General features: G+C 41.6%; 1 protein-coding gene across 2 annotated transcripts; it reads left to right on the top strand.

Annotated features, from left to right (window-relative positions):
- Window positions 1–7: 7 nt before the first annotated feature.
- SGCB (sarcoglycan beta) lies at window positions 8–17,301 on the top strand. 2 transcript variants are annotated; one of them, XM_073001269.2, is made up of 6 exons: window positions 8–210; window positions 6,625–6,834; window positions 9,172–9,357; window positions 10,462–10,653; window positions 12,498–12,629; window positions 14,753–17,301. In XM_073001269.2, the coding sequence occupies exons 2-6, from the start codon at window positions 6,655–6,657 to the stop codon at window positions 14,954–14,956; spliced, it is 894 nt and encodes a 297-aa protein (XP_072857370.1). In that variant the 5' UTR covers window positions 8–210; window positions 6,625–6,654; the 3' UTR covers window positions 14,957–17,301. The 2 variants fall into 2 exon arrangements, with proteins under 2 accessions (XP_072857370.1, XP_020648156.1); XM_020792497.3 differs by having other exon boundaries at window positions 18–274.
- The last annotated feature ends 1,459 nt before the right edge of the window (window positions 17,302–18,760 follow it).

Raw genomic sequence — 18,760 nt, 5'->3', positions numbered from 1 at the left:
GCCTCCCTCCCTTCTTCATGACTGACTGCGCTGCTTTGATTCCGGCCAAAGAGGAGGCCTTTTTCCTGACCGAGTCGGGGATTCTCCTCCCCTCTCCTCCCCCGGCGTCGTCTCCTAATAATTGGGCATGACGGGTGCGGGCCGGAGGAGGATCCCATGCCAGTGCCTCAGTGAGAGGCTCGGCACGAGGGCTCTCGCTCTCCCTTCTGGGTAAGGAAAGGAAGGACCCGAAAAGATGGCGGTGGCTGCCGCGACGCCGACCGCCTCCGAACAGGTCGGTCGCCCTGCCTGGTTCCTGGCAGGATGGCGCGGGAAAGAAAGGGTGGCTCAGGCGGGCCCGGGAGGGGCAGAGGCTTGTGCTTTGCTCGGGGTCCGGATACGTATATTCTGCTGCAAAGCCGGGCGAGGAGAAGGGAAGCCGCCTCTCCGAAGAAGACGGCAGACCCGTTAGGTTGCCAGTCTGGCGCAAAGACGGTGGCGGAGCAGCTGCGGGCGCCTGGGTTTCTCTCACAGCCGAGCATGTTGAGGGAAGGTGGGGCAGGGCGTTGTTGAGGTCCCAGGGAGAGCCTGGCAGCGAACCGGAGAGCAGGCTCTGCAGCGGTCGGTGCCCGCCCTTTCTCAAGCGGGCGGGCAGGCGGGCGAGCAGCTTCGAGGGAGGCTCCTCGTTGCAGCGCCATTTCCCTCCCTGTAAACACTCATTCTCTGTGATATTTATCGTACAACCGCATTTGTCCTTATAAGTGCCGCTTTCCGTATTGTTTGTGTATGGTGTGCGTGCGTGTTTAACCCAGTTAACCCGTGTAAGCTGACTGGCAGGCTGGTACGCGCTCTGCTTGTCTACTGAGAGCCACGCCCCGCTGGAGTCGAGTAGGATTTCTTTGCAAGGGAAACGTGCGCGGAGATTGCGATCGTCCCCATCAGAACCAAAATAGCATACTGTGCATGGAGACACTCCGAAATACCTCATGATCTATCCGGCAGCGCATGCGCGCGGGAGAAACCGAACCTCGTTTCGTCCGCCTCACCGGTTTTATATACAGTACAGTACGCCAGTCTGAGTGGCGACGAGACCAGGCGCCGAGGGGGTAATCTCCTCAAATAGTACTATCTAAATGTGAAAATTTTAACCAAGACAGAAGGAACGAAGGGGTTAACCTGACAATCGTTCTTTGGAATTGCGATTCCTCCTCTTTGAAAGCATTTTTAGGACACCCATAGAACTGTATTTTTTAAACATGCAGAGAAGATAAAACTTTATTTGCCTTTAGATAATCCAACTCTTTTTTAAAAATAGCTTTAATAGCTTTAAAGAGTTCATACATGCATTCTTAATTCATAGATAATTCACTTCTGTGGTTGATTAGGCTGTTTATAAAATGTCATTTGTTAGATTTTTAACAAATAGGATGCTATACAGTGAGGCTCCTGGTCTCTTTCTATTCTCAGACTATTCATAGAATTTTATCTTAAAAGGTAAAGGTGCCTCTTGACGTTTAGTCCAGTCGTGTCCGACTCTAGGGCGTGGTGCTGATCGCTGTTTCCAAGCCATCATAGAGCTAGCATTTGTCCGAAGACAGTTTCCATGGTCACGTGGCCAGCGCGACTAGACACAGAACGCCGTTGCCTTCCCACCGAGTGGTACCTATTTATCTACTCGCATTTTTACATGCTTTCAAACTGCTAGGTTAGCAGGAGCTGGGACAAGTGACGGCAGCTCACTCCATCACGTGGATTCGATCTTACGACTGCTTCTGACCTTGCAGCACAGAGGCTTCTGCGGTTTAACCCACAGCACCACCACGTCCATCTTATACTTGTTTGAATGCTTGACATTGATTTGTGATTAGGTGCACTGAGGATAGTATTATTTATTTTATTCAAAACATTTTTACTCTGCCTTTCTCTTTAAAAAGGACCCAAAGCAGCTTACATCTTTAAAAGACAATATTTAGAAGTGAAAAAATAATAAGTATATAAATATTCAAAAAGAATCAAATAAATATCTCACTAAAAATGTTCAACAAAATCAACACCAAAATGCATTCAAAGAAACAGGGAAAGCCTGCCTGAAGAGAAAGATCTTAATCTCTCTGCGGACGGACAGCAAAGATGGGGCAGCCTGACCTCCCATGAGAAGGACTACCAGAGTTAGGGAGCAGCAACAGAGAAAGCCCCCTCCCAAGTCCCAATCAAATGTTTATGCCAGCTGTTGGCTTATAGCTAGCTCTGTGGACTAATGTAATTATTAGTCTCGCAGTATCCATGATACTTGCATATATGCTAATTTAGCAAAATCTCATTCAGTAAGTTTACACTGAGACTAACCATTAGATTTATCTCTTAGCAGCTTCTACATACAGCATGGTTATGATAGAAATAGTTGCAGAAGAAAAATTACAGGATTGTTGGGCCCCACTGTTAATATGTGCATACAGCCAAACAAAGACACACATATCCTTTTTGTACATAGAAATAACATCCTTGTAGAAATCACAGGAGCATTCCTCAGTCTGTTCCTCAAATTTAACATCATTTGCAACAATTTCTTTTATCATCTGCTAGTCAGTGTTGCTGGCTGTATAGCTCAGTTGGTTGGGTACCAAGAGAAAAGAGGTTGGAAGTTCAATTCCCTACGCTGCCTCACTAGAAGAGTCAGTTTGTGTAGTGCTGGTTCGGCAAGGTGCACAGTCTCGGCACCAGCAGCAGAAGGGAATGGTGAACTATTTTCGAGTACTCTATACCTAGAAGACCATAGAGTGGGTCATCATAAGCTGGAATTAACTTGTCCCTGTATTATTTATTATTATTATTATTATTATTATTATTATTATTATTATTATTATTATTATTATTATTATTATTATTATTATTATTATTAGTGTTGTTGTTGTTGTTGTTAACTTGTGTGTTCAGTCGTTTAGTCGTGTCCGACTCTTCGTGACCCCATGGACCAGAGCACGCCAGGCCCGCCTATCTTCCACCGCCTCCCGGAGTTGTGTCAAATTCATGTTGGTTGCTTCGATGACACTGTCCAACCATCTCATCCTCGGTCGTCCCCTTCTCCTCTTGCCTTCACACTTTCCCAACATCAAAGTCTTTTCCAAGGAGTCTTCTCTTCTCATGAGATGGCCAAAATACTGGAGCCTCAGCTTCAGGATCTGTCCTTCCAATGAGCACTCGGGGTTGATTTCCTTTAGAATTGATAGGTTTGTTCTCTTTGCAGTCCAGGGCATTCTCAAGAGTCTCCTCCAGCACCACAATTCAAAGGCATCAATTCTTTGGCGGTCAGCTTTCTTTATGGTCCAGCTCTCACTTCCATACAACACTACAGGAAAAACCATAGCTTTGACTATTCGGACTTTTGTTGGCAAGGTGATGTCTCTGCTTTTTAAGATGCTGTCAAGGTTTGTCATTGCTTTCCTCCCAAGAAGCAGGCGTCTTTTAATTTCGGGGCTACTGTCTCCATCTGCAGTGATCATGGAGCCCAGGAAAGTAAAATCTGTCACTGCCTCCATATCTTCCCCTTTTATTTCCCAGGAGGTGATGGGACCAGTGGCCATGATCTTAGTTTTTTTGATGTTGAGTTTCAGACCGTTTTTTGCACTCTCGTCTTTCACCCTCATTACAAGGTTCTTTAGTTCCTCCTCACTTTCCGCCATCAGAGTGGTATCATCTGCATATCGGAGGTTGTTGATATTTCTTCCTGCAATCTTAATTCCAGTTTGGGATTCCTCCAGTCCAGCCTTCCACATGATGTATTCTGCATATAAGTTAAATAAGCAGGGTGACAATATACAGCCTTGTCGTACTCCTTTCCCAATTTTGAACCAATCCGTTGTTCCATATCCAGTTCTAACTGTTGCTTCCTGTCCCACATATAGGTTTCTCAGGAGATGGATAAGGTGGTCAGGCACGCCCATTTCTTTTAGGACTTGCCATAGTTTGCTGTGGTCCACACAGTCAAAGGCTTTTGCATAGTCAATGAAGCAGAAGTAGATGTTTTTCTGGAACTGTCTGGCTTTCTCCATAATCCAGCGCATGTTGGCAATTTGGTCTCAAGTTCCTCTGCCCCTTCGGAATCCTGCTTGTACTTCTGGGAGTTCTCGGTCCATATACTGCTGAAGCCTACCTTGTATGATTTTGAGCATAACCTTGCTGGCGTGTGAGATGAGTGCAATTGTCCGGTAGTTGGAGCATTCTTTGGCACTGCCCTTCTTTGGTATTGGGATGTTGTTAACTTGTCCCTGTATTATTATTGTTGTTGTTGTTGTTGTTGTTGCTGCTGCTGCTGTTGCTGTTGTTATTATCTAATGTCTTCACCCTCCCCTCAGTATTTTTTTCCACACCAAACTTTGCTACCCCAGCCCCAATGAAGTACAATCAAACAAAGTCTGCTCATCAGTGGCTATGCTGACATTCTGTTAGGAAGATGGGAACAATCATGTTGACCTGACTCGGTTCTTTTAGTATTGTATTTATGTAAGTAAAGTTCTTAAATATTTTGAAATATAAATGTACTTAAGATTATTAACAGGCAGGGTTCATCAGGCAAGTGGTTTGCATAGAAGTGGAGCCTTTTGGTTCAGCAGTGAGGAAGATCAGAAGTGAAGGATGAAATAGGTTGCTTCTCAATCCCTACCCACAACTATGTACACTCATTTGGACCAAACTTCAAGGCTCTCTGCTTTTGAGGAATCCCCTGCTTATCAGGAGTTATCATATTCTAAGGAGCTTCACATCTGCAGGTGACAGATAGATTTTAATTTACTTTAATTCAGTCGTCTGTTTTTAGGAGGTTTCATGATCTTGAAAGTATGGAGGACACAAACAAGGTACATATAAACATTTTTAGTACTGTGTTCAAGCACAGATAGCTCAGCTTTCTGATTTAAAACCTCATGAGTCCCAACTTCACCATAATGTTCTATTCTGCATGTCTCTCTGCTCTTTTCATCATGCTGATATCTCCACCCCGGTACTCATTGAACCTATTCCAGCTCTGCCTGAGAGAGCAGCTACATTGACCATTTATCCCACAGTTTACATTGGATTGGGCATCGATGAATTCCGTTGAAAATCTGGTGACTACACAAAGTAAAGCTGAACGTGGGGAAACCTATTGTGGAATTGTTGTTGTTGTTGTTGTTTGAGTGGGGAATCTTTTTTTTCAGCTGGCAGGAATGGTTTAAACTTGTTCTGATCAGTTTGACATCACTTATGTCCACTTTTGCCAGTGTGATCATTTGATCTGAAGCATGGGGTGTCAGTTTCCCTCAACCTAAAGCCCCTGTCTTCGCTAACTTACAAAAGTCCTGGAGGAAGAGGGCCTGGTGAATCTCAGATGGTAGTGAGTTCCACAAAGATGGGGCCACTACTGAGAAGGCCCAGTTCCTAATGGACATCTTGCAAGCCTCCTTTGATGTAGGCACCTATACCAACAAGACACAGGTGACATAAGTAGCAGTAGTTTGGAAGAGATGCTCTGACAGGTATCCAGGTTCCAAATGGTTTACTAAACAGACTGAAAAGTGTTAGCCTTTCTTGCAGGACATAAGCAGAATAATAACAGTATGTTTTGCTTCATAGCTCAGCTTCTACTGGAATAGATATTTTTTTAAGCTGGAAACTTAGACTAAGTAGTGGTGTAAACAAGCAGCACATAGCATGGTAGAATGCAGGGAAAATCAGGCCAGATGGTCAATATGACAACTGCACCTTCTACTCTTTATTCTTCAGGTTGTTTGCCTCTACCTCTAAATCCATAAAATCCTTGGGTGTTCATTTGACATCTCTTTCTCCCATATATGAAGCAGCAGAAATTTAAGTACAAATTCTCATTCATTTGTTCCATGTGTAATATATATTACTCTGTGTGTAATTGGAGTTGGGAACAGGCAACATTCACTAGGCAATTTAGTTACAGAGAACTGGGACCCATGTTGTTCCAGCATTTAAGTGCCTTCTCTGTCCCGCCTGGAACCAGCTGCAGACATTTGGACCAAGCCTCAAGGCTTGAGGAGATCTCCAGTCTTGAAAAGCCCTGCTGCCTGTCATTGAAAAGTACTATGGGCTTCAGAAGGTTTTAATCGACTAAAATTAGTTAGGCTGCTTGTTGCATATCGTCACAGTCCCCATAGTATCCATCCCAGGTGTCAGATGTCTGGGCTTCATGATCCTAGAGCTATCTCAAATGTTTGTTTGTTTCCTTACTCACTCATACACATTTTTTCCTGTTCTTGATGATGTCTAAAACAGTGGCTGAAATCTTGTTACAGCCCCAAGTGTGCATAGTGATGTCAGCAGCAGAGACAAATTACCACTGATTAAAGGCTTCCTTTGGGGATTTTGAGATATACACTTCACTGCATTGTATACAAGTCACACATAGTCCAGAATTGCCTGTAGTTAGTGGTTCTACTGCTCTGATGCCATCTCCATTGTACACACGGAGCTGTGCAACAGGATTCCAGACTCTGATACTTCAGAAGTACGCATTCTCTCTACTGGTTGGGTTTTTAATGCTACATACTGTGATTATCATATTTTGGTAGAAGTTAAATTTCATACGAATTCCATTATAAATGAGGTATGTTGGACTTAATGTATTGTTTGAATGAATTTTAGCAAAGCTCTAATGGTCCCGTGAAGAAGTCAATGCGTGAGAAGGCTGTGGAGCGGAGGAATATTAACAAAGAGCACAACAGTAACTTCAAGGCTGGATATATTCCAATTGATGAAGATCGTCTACACAAGACTGGTTTGCGAGGCAGGAAGGGCAACTTGGCTATTTGTGTGATTATCCTTCTTTTTATCTTGGCAGTCATCAATTTGATTGTAAGTATACCAACAAGTCAAGGATTTTGGTTATGTTGGCATTTAATGAGTACTTACTAGATAAAAATTATAAACTTGCCTAACTCATTGATTGAATACATGGATCAAGATCTTACTCAGTGTGCTATGCTAAGCACCCAGAGCCTTTTTGGTGCTTTGGCCACTTTTGTGATTTTTCAAAAAGTGGTCTGGGTAAGGAGTGCCCCAATTTCCCTCTGCCTTGGTGCATGTCTTCTTTCTTTCACATACAGTGATGTAAAATGAGTTGGGGGGAATAGCAGAGGTGACAAAGTGGGAGGGAGAAGAGAATAGGATATAGAGAAAAGAAAGAACAGAGAAAGACCAAGAGAGTGAGAACAGAGGAAATTAGAGACTATATGAAAGGTCCTGCTACATCAGACCAGAGGCCTGTCTTGTCCATTATTCTGTTCAAGCAGTTGTCTGTGGGAAGCCCACAAGCAAGATGTAAGTTCTACCACAACTTTTTGCTCATTTCCAAAGCAGTAGATATATAGAAGCATACACTACATTGTATAGCACTAAACTATGCAATATAACTATCATGGATCCTGGAACAATGGTGGTGGTGGGACTTAGATTAGATTAGGCATCCTTCATTCTCAAGAGACTAGCAGTGATGGCGAACCTATGACACGCATGCCACAGTTGGCACACGGAGCCCTTTCTGCCAGCACGTGAGTCGTAAGTCGCCAGATCACTACTCCCCCCGCGCCCAGCCAGACCTGAGAAAGCGGCTGCAGCCGCGGTGCTGGCACTTCGGTAGGAAGACCTGGAGCAGCTGGTTCTGGCAGTGGATCCGGAGTGGAGTCTCGATGCACCTCCATGCTGGATTCCCCCTTCCGCTGCCACTTCTGGTTCCACCGCAGCAGTGGCATGCTGCCCGCTGTTCCCCCCCCCCAATTTGGGCACGCAAGCCCAAAAAGGTTCGCCACCACTGGACTATGATAACGTGCTCTGTATGGAGGACTTGGAGCAGCATCTAGTGTGGCTGAGAAGGCCAATTCGAGAGTGACAATCCCACACTGAAGACAAATACAATCTATCCCCTGTCCAGCTCCCTGATTTTGCTGGTTTCAGGACTGCCTCTTTGCCTCGGCCTGCTGGACAAGTGTCTCTTCAAAATTGGAGAGGCCATGATGCACCACCTGCCTCCAGGCTGAACACTGAGATGTTAAGGTTTCCCATCTGTTGAGGTCCATTCCTAAGGCCTTCAGATCCCACTTGCAGATATCCTTGTATCGCAGCTGTGGTCTCTCTCTGGGGCACTTTCTCTGCACTAATTCCCCATACAGAGGATCTTTTGGAATCCGACCGTCAGCCATTCTCACGACATACCCAAGCCAACTTAAGGCCCCACCAAAACTAGGCTAGGTGGTGACCCCCACCCCAAATTATTAGGCAAAATGGATCAAGAATTTTGTGTAATTAGCCCCCACCAGCAATCAAGACAGGCAGTACAGGACATCAAGCCAAAGGAAAAAAAACCTGCTTTTGTAGCTGAGGCCTCTCAGAACTAACTAAACCTGCAATCAGTCGTATGCACATTTTCTTGGAATTAAGACTATATGGACACAAAGGGGACAAGGTATTTTTGTCCTCCCTCTGTCTAAGCGCCTGAAAATTACAGCTGGAGATCATCTGCCCTGCCCAAAATAGAACACAGCCATACATTTAAACGAACATTAAAGTAGTTGCATTAAGTCCCCTGGAGATACTTTCCTGGAGCTGGAAGAACTGGGGTGTGTGGGATGGATGGGGAGGGCTTGTCTGCTCTTTTTACTCTGTGTACTAGTACCCCACTGAAGAGGAAAGCCTATATCTTTCAGACTCAGAGTCATCCTTGACTGAGTAGCTTTCTTAAAACATGGCGGTGCTTTTGTTTGTCCTGTGCATATGCTGTGGAGCTACTTTCAGTATTTTAAACAGTGATGGTTCAGAATCACATGCCATCATAGGCATTTTACTCAAAAGTAAATTTTCTGAGATCAATTACATCTGCAGTTGTAATGTTTCTTTCTGAATTTTGTTTCATATCCACTAGAGTACTTTTCTTTAACAAGACTATACAATTTATGATCCACCAAGTGAAGCCCAGTCTGCCAGTTATGTACTGTAGCCAGCCATGTGTTTAGAAACTTGCCTGTTTGTTATCTGTAATCCCAGGCAGGCCAGAAAATCTTATTGAAAAGCTTATTGGGCCTCTAGTGGTCTGGCCTTCATGGGAGGTGGGCTACAACTTGTACCCACCTAAACTAAGAAAATGTTTCTTTTCTTTCCCTTTTCAAATGTTATTTATCTTTGGTATCCTTTCTTTAGATCACACTTATCATCTGGGCTGTGATTCGCATTGGGCCCAATGGCTGTGATAGCATGGAATTTCATGAAAGCGGCTTATTGCGGTTTAAACAGGACTCTGACATGGGAATTATCCATCCATTGTATAAAAGCACAGTGGGAGGCCGACGTAATGAAGATTTAGTGATTGTTGGGGAAAATCAACCAGTAAGTATGCATTCCCTTGTGCACTCTGCTCAGCACCTGATATCTTGCTCCATGTACCCATTGGATGAGAGTCTGTGAAGAACATGCTCTTCTCTGTGATGCCAAAAATGCTGTGGAATGTTTTTCTCCCACCCAGCTTTGACATATTTCCAGGCACTAGATGAAAAAAAACCAGGTGGTTTGTTTTTGTTTTAGTTCACATGAAACCTTTCTGTTTCTGCTGTATGTTCAAGCTGCTGGGATGTACTATTTTCTCTCCTTTTATACATATATTTTAAAAACTGTTGATTCAGTATTTATTTAGTTGATTCTCCCCCCTCCTCTTTGTTACGAAGTACCTTGCATTTACTGATAAAAGGATCTTTGATGTACTGTACATTTTAAATTAGGTAAATGAAATATAGTTTCCAAATCCCACGAGGTGCTAGTCCCCCTCTATTCAGCACTGGTTAGGCCTCACCTTGAGTATTGTGTTCAGTTCTCGACACTACACTTCAAGAAGGATGCTAACAAATTGGAAGAAGTTCAGAGGAGGGTGACAAGGATGATCAAGGGGCTGGAAACCAAGCCTTATGAGGAAAGTCTGAAAGAATTGGGCATTTTTAGCCTTGAGAAAAGAAGACTGAGGCGTGATATGATAGCACTTTTCAAATATTTGAAAGGCTGTCATACAGAGGAGGGGGCAAGATCTGTTCTCAATCATCCCAGAGCGCAGGATACGCAACAATGGGCTCAAGTTAAAGGAAGCCAGATTTTGGTTGAATATCAAGGGAAAACTTTCTGTTAGAGCAGTACAACAGTGGGACCAGTTACCTTGGGAGTTGGTGAGTGTTCCAACACTGGAGGCATTCAAGAAAAACGTAGATAATTACCTGGCAGATATGCTTTGATTGTATTCCTGCATTGAGCAGGGAGCTGGACTTGATGGTCTTGTAGGCCCCTTCCAACCTCACTTTTCTATGATTCTATGAAGATAAAATATAAATTCTCTTGCTGACATCAAACAACAGTACCAACTAAACACCTTAAAAGTGATAGAGTGGTGGTATAGTAGTAAATTGCCTATATTTAGTGTAACACACCATATCTGATTTCTTTCTGAAGATTGTGTTTCAGCAAGGGGACACAAAACTCAGTGTTGAAAAGAATAAGACATCAATTACCAGCGATATTGGGATGGAGTTTATCGACCCAAGGACTCAGAACACTTTATTCAGCACAGACTATAACACACATGAATTTCATTTGCCAAGTGGAGTAAAAATTTTGAACGTCCAAAAAGCATCTACTGAGAGGGTATGAATCATCTTTGACCACTTAATGACATATATATGTTATATAATGTATAGTGTAGAGATAAAATTTGTACTGTAATCCTATTTGCATTGCGGCAAGGATTCATTTAAATCATCTGGCTAACTAATTCCTTATGTTTGTGCACACTCAATAGCAGTCTAAGATATACAGTGGTGCCTCGCATAGCGAGGTTAATCCGTTCCGGATTAACCCTCGCTATGTGAAAACATCGCTGAACGGATCAAGAAAACCCATTGGAACGCATTAAACATCGTTTAATTCATTCAAAATGGGCCGAAAACTTACCGTTCAGCGATGTTTTCCTATGGCCGACAGCCATTTTCGCACCCTCCCCTCGCTTACTGAGGGCGCGAAAACACTGCGCGCGCCCATTTCGGGGCTTCCGGCGGCCATTTTGGAGCCGCCAAACAGCTGATCCGCGGGGCGCAAAGCGAAGGTTGGTAAGCGAAACGCTTACCGACCTTCGCTATGCGAGTTTCGCCCATTGGGGCCATCGTATTGCGATCGCAGTTGTGATCGAAAAACCCTCGCTATGCGGAATCGTCGTTCTATGGTGCGCTCGTTAAGCGAGGCACCACTGTACTTGCATACTGTAATGTTGCCAACATTTCTTAGCTTGCTGAACATAGTGGAGATCTCTTATTGGTACCATTAAGTTTTGTATATGGGTCACAGATCCAGGTGCTTTTGAAGACAGGTGCATCTAGTTTCTTATATTAAGAACAACTTGTTGCAGAGGAAGTTGGGTGTACAATGAAGCAAAACTCCAATTGTCCTCACAATCTTCATTTCCAGAGTACTCTCAACAGGAGAAAATGGCTGATGTTGCTGGAATTTCTGCTCTGCCCTTTGCTCAATCTTTTGTATAAAAAAATGCCTTCCTAAAAAAAATCTAAATGTAGGCACTGAAGAGAGGTAGTTGGTAGGGAGAGAGAGCGTGACCAGACAGTGGGAAAGGAGCTGATTGATCTTCTTTCCTTTATTTTAAAAAAGAAATCCTTACAGAAATCATTGGCCTGCTTGTTGCACTGATGAGCCCTGGTTAAAGAAGTTCTTTAAAAAGAAAATAGATCTTCCCCAGACCTTTACCCTGAACAGTGCCATGGATAAACATGTACACAGACTATGCTGTGTTATGAGACAAGCTGGGCTATATAGCAGCAGAGGGTGACCACTTTCTGCTGAGTGTGAAAAAGCTTGAAGAGGTTACTACAGAAGCATATTTGTTTGTCACGGAGGTATTGAAGAGCAGGATGAGAATTGATGTGATCATATGTGCATAATGGATTTTTGCAAGATAGCATTAGTGCTGATTTTCCTGTTGCAAGTGTTACAAAAGTTAATTAATACATACAACCTGCTCATATGCATGTTTTCTTCATTCAAAAGTAAGCCCCACTGATTTCAGTGTTCTTAGGAAGATGTGCATATGATTACTGTCTTAATGAGATAGCAAACAGAAGTTACAACTAAATACTATAACAAATTCCACTGAGATAGTTTCCCTTTTTGACCAAATAACAACACAGTTTTAAAAGTCCCACAGCAGTTATTCTAAATTAGAGATATGTATTTCTTTTTGGAATACAGCTCCTAGAATTTACCAGCCAGGCACAAAATCTGGACACTAAATCCTACAAAGTTCAATGTGAGTGACCAGCAAATAAGTACATTCAGAACTACAACTTCGGTGAAACAGTTTTCACATTTGCTGTACATTTTATTCAGACAGTTGAGGAGCGTGGTTTAATCAATACAAGTTTAGTGTTGAGATTGTGTTTTGTTTTTTTATTGTTTTGTATAAATATATTCTCTCTTCTCAGATTACCAGCAATGCTACTAGTGATCTAAACATAAAGGTTGATGGACGCGCGATTGTCCGTGGAAATGAAGGAGTTTTCATCATGGGCAAAACAATTGAGTTTCATATGGGAGGCAACATGGAATTCAAAGCAGTGAGTAATTCCAGGTTTCAGATTTAAAAATGTAAATAAATGAATCATAATTTAATTGGCTAATATTCTATCTATGGATTTAAAAAGTACAGCTCATCTTTGTATGATTCAGATTAGGCTGGCAATCTGTACTACATATACAAACCTCCCAGAAAAAATGCACATAATACTTTAACAAATATGTCACAGATAAACAAGACAATTAGATCAAAACACTCGTATTATAAAACAAAAACTTTACAAACTATTGTCATGGCCAGTATGGCTACAAAACATTTTACAGTTCTGTGTCAGATAATTTAAAAAAAGAGGAATTCTTTGTCATCCCCAACCCCAAAACTTCTATTATAATATGATATAGTTTTGCTGCTTGTTAAGCTGGAAAATACAATATTGAATGTGCAGTTACCCCTCTGTAATGTCCAACAATACAGGAGGAGCGATAAAAAGCCTATCTGCATTTCCTCAGGGTTGCAGGATGAGATTTAAAGAGAGACAAATAGTGATGAACACAATACTGTAACAATAAGATATAGGTCAGATGGCAAATCCTTCAAAACTGGATTAACTAAATTTCAGCTGTGGAGGTATTAGCCAATTTTTGCTTCTTGAAATTTCCACATCTCTTCACTAACAGGCCAATTTACACTGTTTCCATAAGTAGAAGACCAAAGTTATGCCTTACAAACATTAACACTTAAAATATATATTTGAAATATATTGTCCCTCAAATTGCATATTGTAATAAAGTTTGAGAAGCATGTTAGAAAGTCCAGGAAATGCAAAACCCAACAAATGAATACATTCTAATCTGCCTGTTAGTTGAGGTGTGAATCAAGTCAGTTCATATTGAAATTTGCAAATATATATTTTAATCATTGTTAAATCTTAAGAAATAGAGGAACTATAGTTGAATGGTATAACAGGCAAAAGGTCCAAGTTCACTAAGACCTCAGTATCTCTAGTTAAATGATGGTTGGGAGTCTGATTCCCTATTGTGGCTTGTAAGAAAACACCCTGTGTGGCCTGAGGCAAGCTGCTCAGTCTAACAGAGCCCTGGCCCTGAAAAAGGGACTGATAAACCACTTCTGAGTACAGTGGTGCCTCAATTTACGAATGTAATCCGTTCCAGAAGAATGGTCATAACTCGCAATGGTTGGTAAGTCGAAGCACCATTTCCCATTGAAATGCACTGAAACCCCATTAATCCATTCCCGCCAGGAAAAAACAAAAAGCAACACACAGCAAGCCCCATTGGAATGCAATGGGGCTGGAAAAAAACATACACCAAAAAACATCACAACACAGAAACATACCCCCACAACCCAAACCCACCCTGCAAAACAAAGTAAATGTACTTAGGACCAGAAAGCAGCACCAGGCAATCCAAAGCCTCCTCCGACACACACTCTCTAACCGTTGGGGCGAAAGAGCTACAAAGAGGCTCTTCGCTGACCAACGGTTAGTCCTGTAATTTGAATTCCCCGCCTCTTTTCCCTGCCTCTTTTGTTTGCAACTCGAAGCTCCGGTCTCAAGTCAAAGCAAAATTTTGCGCCCGGAGCTGCTGGTTGTAACTCCAAATGGTTGTATGTCGGGACTGATGTAAGTCGAGGCACCACTGTATTCTATACCTAAGAAACCACGAGAAGGGGGGGAATCCCATGATACAGTGGTTAAACTGCTGTATTGCATTCAAGCCTCTGCTTACAACCTGAGTTCGATCCTGATGAGTTGAGGTAGTCAACTCAAGGTTGACTCAGCCTTGAATGGCTTATAGGTCAGTTCAGTAGTGAACAGATTACTCAGCTCACTAGGCGGCAAGTTGTTGTTTGCATAATTATGTTGTAAACTGCCCAAAGAGTGTTCCAGGGGTGCTGTGTAAGTCAAAACAACAGCAACACATCATTAATTAATTGTGGAACAGGGTTAGGAAAGTCCATTGTCTGAGACATCATAACTACTACTGCCAGGCCAATAGTGTATAGCTAAGTGGAGTGTTCTGACAAATGAATAAAGCTTTATATGGATCATTTCTCCAAGGCCTGCAATAAGAAAAGAAATAAGTACTGTATTTACTCATATGGAAATATCCGTGTTAACACCTGTAATTGTTTCTTTGGTAGGATAAGAGTATTGTCCTGAATGGAAGTGTGATGGTCAGCACATCTCGACTGCCAAGTTTTTCTCCCAAAGACCAATTCAGCAACGGTGACTGGGAGCGATACAAGCTGTGCATGTGTGCTGATGGGACTTTATTCCGTGTTCAAGTGAAGAACCGTAACATGGGGTGTCAGACCTCTGTCAACCCTTGCGGTAATATATATTAAAAGCAAAGTAATGTTTCCTGATTTGGAAACATGGAAAAGAGAAGAACCATATCTATTTAAGTTTAAACAGTAGCATGTTTGGAGGGATTTTCTTTAATTGCAAAATACTTACGTGAAATACTTTTTACAGACATTATGTTTAACAGTATTAAGTTATTTTATATATATCATGTTTAAATAACGGTATTTGCTTTGTGTGATTACATTTCAGCAAGATAATAAGGCAGGAACATTTCTCCAGAGGTGCTTTAGCATATTGCTAAACTGAGGTTACTGAAACTGCTGCTAAAGGCCAGCACTATATAAAGCAAACTTTTCTTTATGGTATGTTGTTCTTGAATACTTAGAGGGCTGAATTTAAGCCTAAGTCTCAACTGAATTATATCTGTTAAATGATGTTTGTTAAAATCAGCACTAATACAAGTCCTACTGATTCGATGGTTCAATTCTAGGAGAACTAACCACTGAATTTCATCTGTACTCTCCCAAAAGTTCAGTTAGAATTTTCATAGATGAGATGAAAAGCTTCATGACTCTGTCCTTTGGTGCTGAATGCATTCATGCAGTTGTCTTTATTAGTTTTGTATGCACTGAAATGCTCATTCTGATATCCAGTGCAGAATGTCAATTCATTAAGTTAGCCTTCTTGTTTATCGAAACAGAGCATCCTTCCTAAATATAGTGCCTATTGACAGTATGCTTCTGGTTCTATATCCCAGAAAAGCAGACAGATAAATGCCCTTTCTTGTTGATACCATACTTTGTATGCCTATACCATATAATCAATACCTATACCATTCTTCCAGTGTAAAAAAATAGCATAACCTAGACAGCATCTTAAAAAGCAGAGACATCACCTGCCAACAAAGGTCTGCATAGTCAAAGCTATGGTTTTTCCAGTAGCGATGTATGGAAGTGAGAGTTGGACCATAAAGAAGGGTGACCACTGAAGAATTGATGCTTTTGAATTGTGGTGCTGGAGGAGACTCTTGAGAGTCCCCTAGACTGCAAGGAGAACAAACCTATTCATTCTAAAAGAAATCAACCCAGAGTGCTCACTGGAAGGGCAGATCCTGAAGCTGAGTCTCCAATACTTTGGTCATCTCATGAGAAGAGAAGACTCTCTGGAAAAGACCCTGATGTTGGGAAAGTGTGATGGCAAGAGAAGAAGGGGACGATAGAGGACAAGATGGACGGACAGTATCATCAAAGCTACCAACATGAATTTCACCCAACTCCGGGAGTCAGTGGAAGACAGGAGGGTCTAGTATGCTCTGGTCCATGGGGTCACAAAGAGTCAGACATGACTTAATGACTAAACAACAATAAAAATTAGCATAAGTACTTATTTTTATAAGTAAATAGGCATCAGGGGGAAATTGAAATGACTGTTAAACATCAGTAGAACTGGAATTTAATTGGTGGTCCCAAGTGGTATGAGTAGTATAAATCCATTGAATCAGTTACACTTTCAGTTTCTGAATAAGAAAGGAAAATTGAATTTATTCATGTGGAAATGCTAGTGTTAACATTCAGCAATTGATCCAGTGTGTCTGCTCTTCTTGGGACTAACAAGTGGATTACGGCTGAAGTGCATGAAGCCTATGATATGTTTCTACATACGTTTATCTGACATGAGTTCATTCTTTGCAAACAGTTTGTGAGGCGTGTTTCTCCCTGATATTTTCTAGTTTGGGTTTGAATGTAATGCATTATATTGTAGAATATACAATTATTTCCTTGTAAATAATGTGTTCTGGAAATGTGGAAAGGAAATGTTTGAATGACTTACATTGCGTAGGAAAGTGTATCCTTGAGGCTGTAGTTCTTCCCCAAGGCTGTTTTTTTTTGGGGGGGGGACTTGCTTCCTAGTTTCTTTTTTCTAGGAAAAGGGGTGAATTGCAGTTCCTGGGAGTCATTATTCATGTCTAAAAACTTCCTTCACCACCCCACAGCATTTACCAGCCCCAAACAATCATTTAAAAAAAAACTAGAGGTGGACTTGTAGCCACTTGCAGTTCATTGTTTGTACTTCAGGGCATTTTAGGTGTTTTGTGTTCCCCAGAAGTATAGTGGAGGCAGAAAACTGGTCCACAGACCAACCACAATGGTCTGGTCTAAGCTACAGTCATATTCTAACTAGCTCCCTGAATTAACAGTCAGTGTTTTGCACTGTACTCTGAAACACCCAAGTGCTTTTTACATCCTTTGAAGGTGTTATGAGGGTTGCTAAAGGAAACTTACAGAAGCACTATGTGGATTCTAGCAGTATACTGTATTTCATCAAGTAAGCTTTTGAAAATAGGGAGAATTGTAAAGGCATTTGAAGATGTGAAGTAGATGATATTTTTTAAAAATAGAAAATATGGCAGTCATATATGAAAATGCATACAAATTGTTGGAAGCAGGGCAGTGGAAAACTTGGAATGTATCAGATCATCACTATCCACAGCTAGCAAATTCTAAATGATTCTTCTGTGACTACTCATTTCATATCACATACAGAAAATGTATATGCACAATTTAGGGGCAGTCAGTAAAGCATTTCAGTGCAGTTTGTGAACACATAATTGTCATGTTGAATAGCGTATTCAGCTGCCACAGAATTATGGCAGTTCCTATTAGAACTTGTTGAATGTTTGAAATTAGACTAGGATTGGTTCCAAGCCTCCCCACAGATACTGAAAAATGTGGATCATAGCGAACACTATTATAATAGTGAATGCTATACATAGCATTGTCTCTGCCTCCCTCTCATGGCTACTTCTGTGAACATTGTTAATATATATTTGAGTGGTGGTCTTTTAATATTTTCAGGTCATAGAATCGTAGAATAATGAAGTCTGAAGGGGCCTATAAGGCCATCAACCCCCTGATCAATACAGGAATACAAATCAAAGCATATCTGCCAGGTGGTTGTCTAAGTTTCTCTTAAATACCTCCAGTGTTGGAGCCCTTGCCATGTCTCGTAATTGGCTCCACTGTCTTACTGCTCTTAACAGTTTGGACTTTTTTTCTGACATTCAGTTGAAATCTGGCTTCCTGTAATTTGAGCCCATTGTTGTGTGTCCTGCACTCTGGGATGATCAAGAACAGATCCTGCCCCTCCTCTGTAAGATAGCCTTTCAAGTAATTTAAAAGTGTTATCCTATCACCCCTGCCTTCTTTCTCAAAGCTAAACATACCCAGTTCGTAGATAAGTGAATCAGCAGATACTGATCCTGCAGATATGGGGGTCCTACTGTACTTTGTTATCTATAAAATCTAGATTATTCTTCTTAACACCTAGCCCTGCTTTCTAGGGTGTGGGCAGTAAGCCCTTTGGTAAATCTGTGGGGAGACCTTGGGATTCTCCAATGGAGCTTGCCCCATCCCAATGCTTAAGGTATCCATTAATAGGGTGAGACTTGTAGCAATGATATCTAGTGTCAAAAATAAATTATTTTAGTTAGTGTTGTAACTGAATGAACAAAGTAACTGAAAAGCTGCTGTCATTTTAAATTCAGGTTTGTAGCAGCATATAGTCTCTAGGGAGACTTTTTAAAAATCAGTTTGATATCAGACCAGCATCTTCAAGATGACAGTTCCTGCAGAGGTTGGCAAAGTATTGCATTAAAGTTTTCATTAACAAGAATGAACAGATTAAAATGGCGGTAAATTCTCTTGTTTTTATTATGAGAAGAATTTTAATACTCGCAATATTTTGGAAGTACTATAATGGGTAAACTAATCCTTACAGAGCAGGATTCAAAGATGCCCTGCATCTAAAGCACTGGACTTTCCAAGTTATTTCTCACAGTAGCC

The sequence above is a fragment of the Pogona vitticeps genome, chromosome 5 (genome assembly GCF_051106095.1).
Source record: "Pogona vitticeps strain Pit_001003342236 chromosome 5, PviZW2.1, whole genome shotgun sequence".
Lineage (NCBI taxonomy): Eukaryota > Metazoa > Chordata > Lepidosauria > Squamata > Agamidae > Pogona > Pogona vitticeps.
Note: the sequence above shows the minus strand (reverse complement) of the source record. Positions and strands in the feature narration are given on the sequence as shown.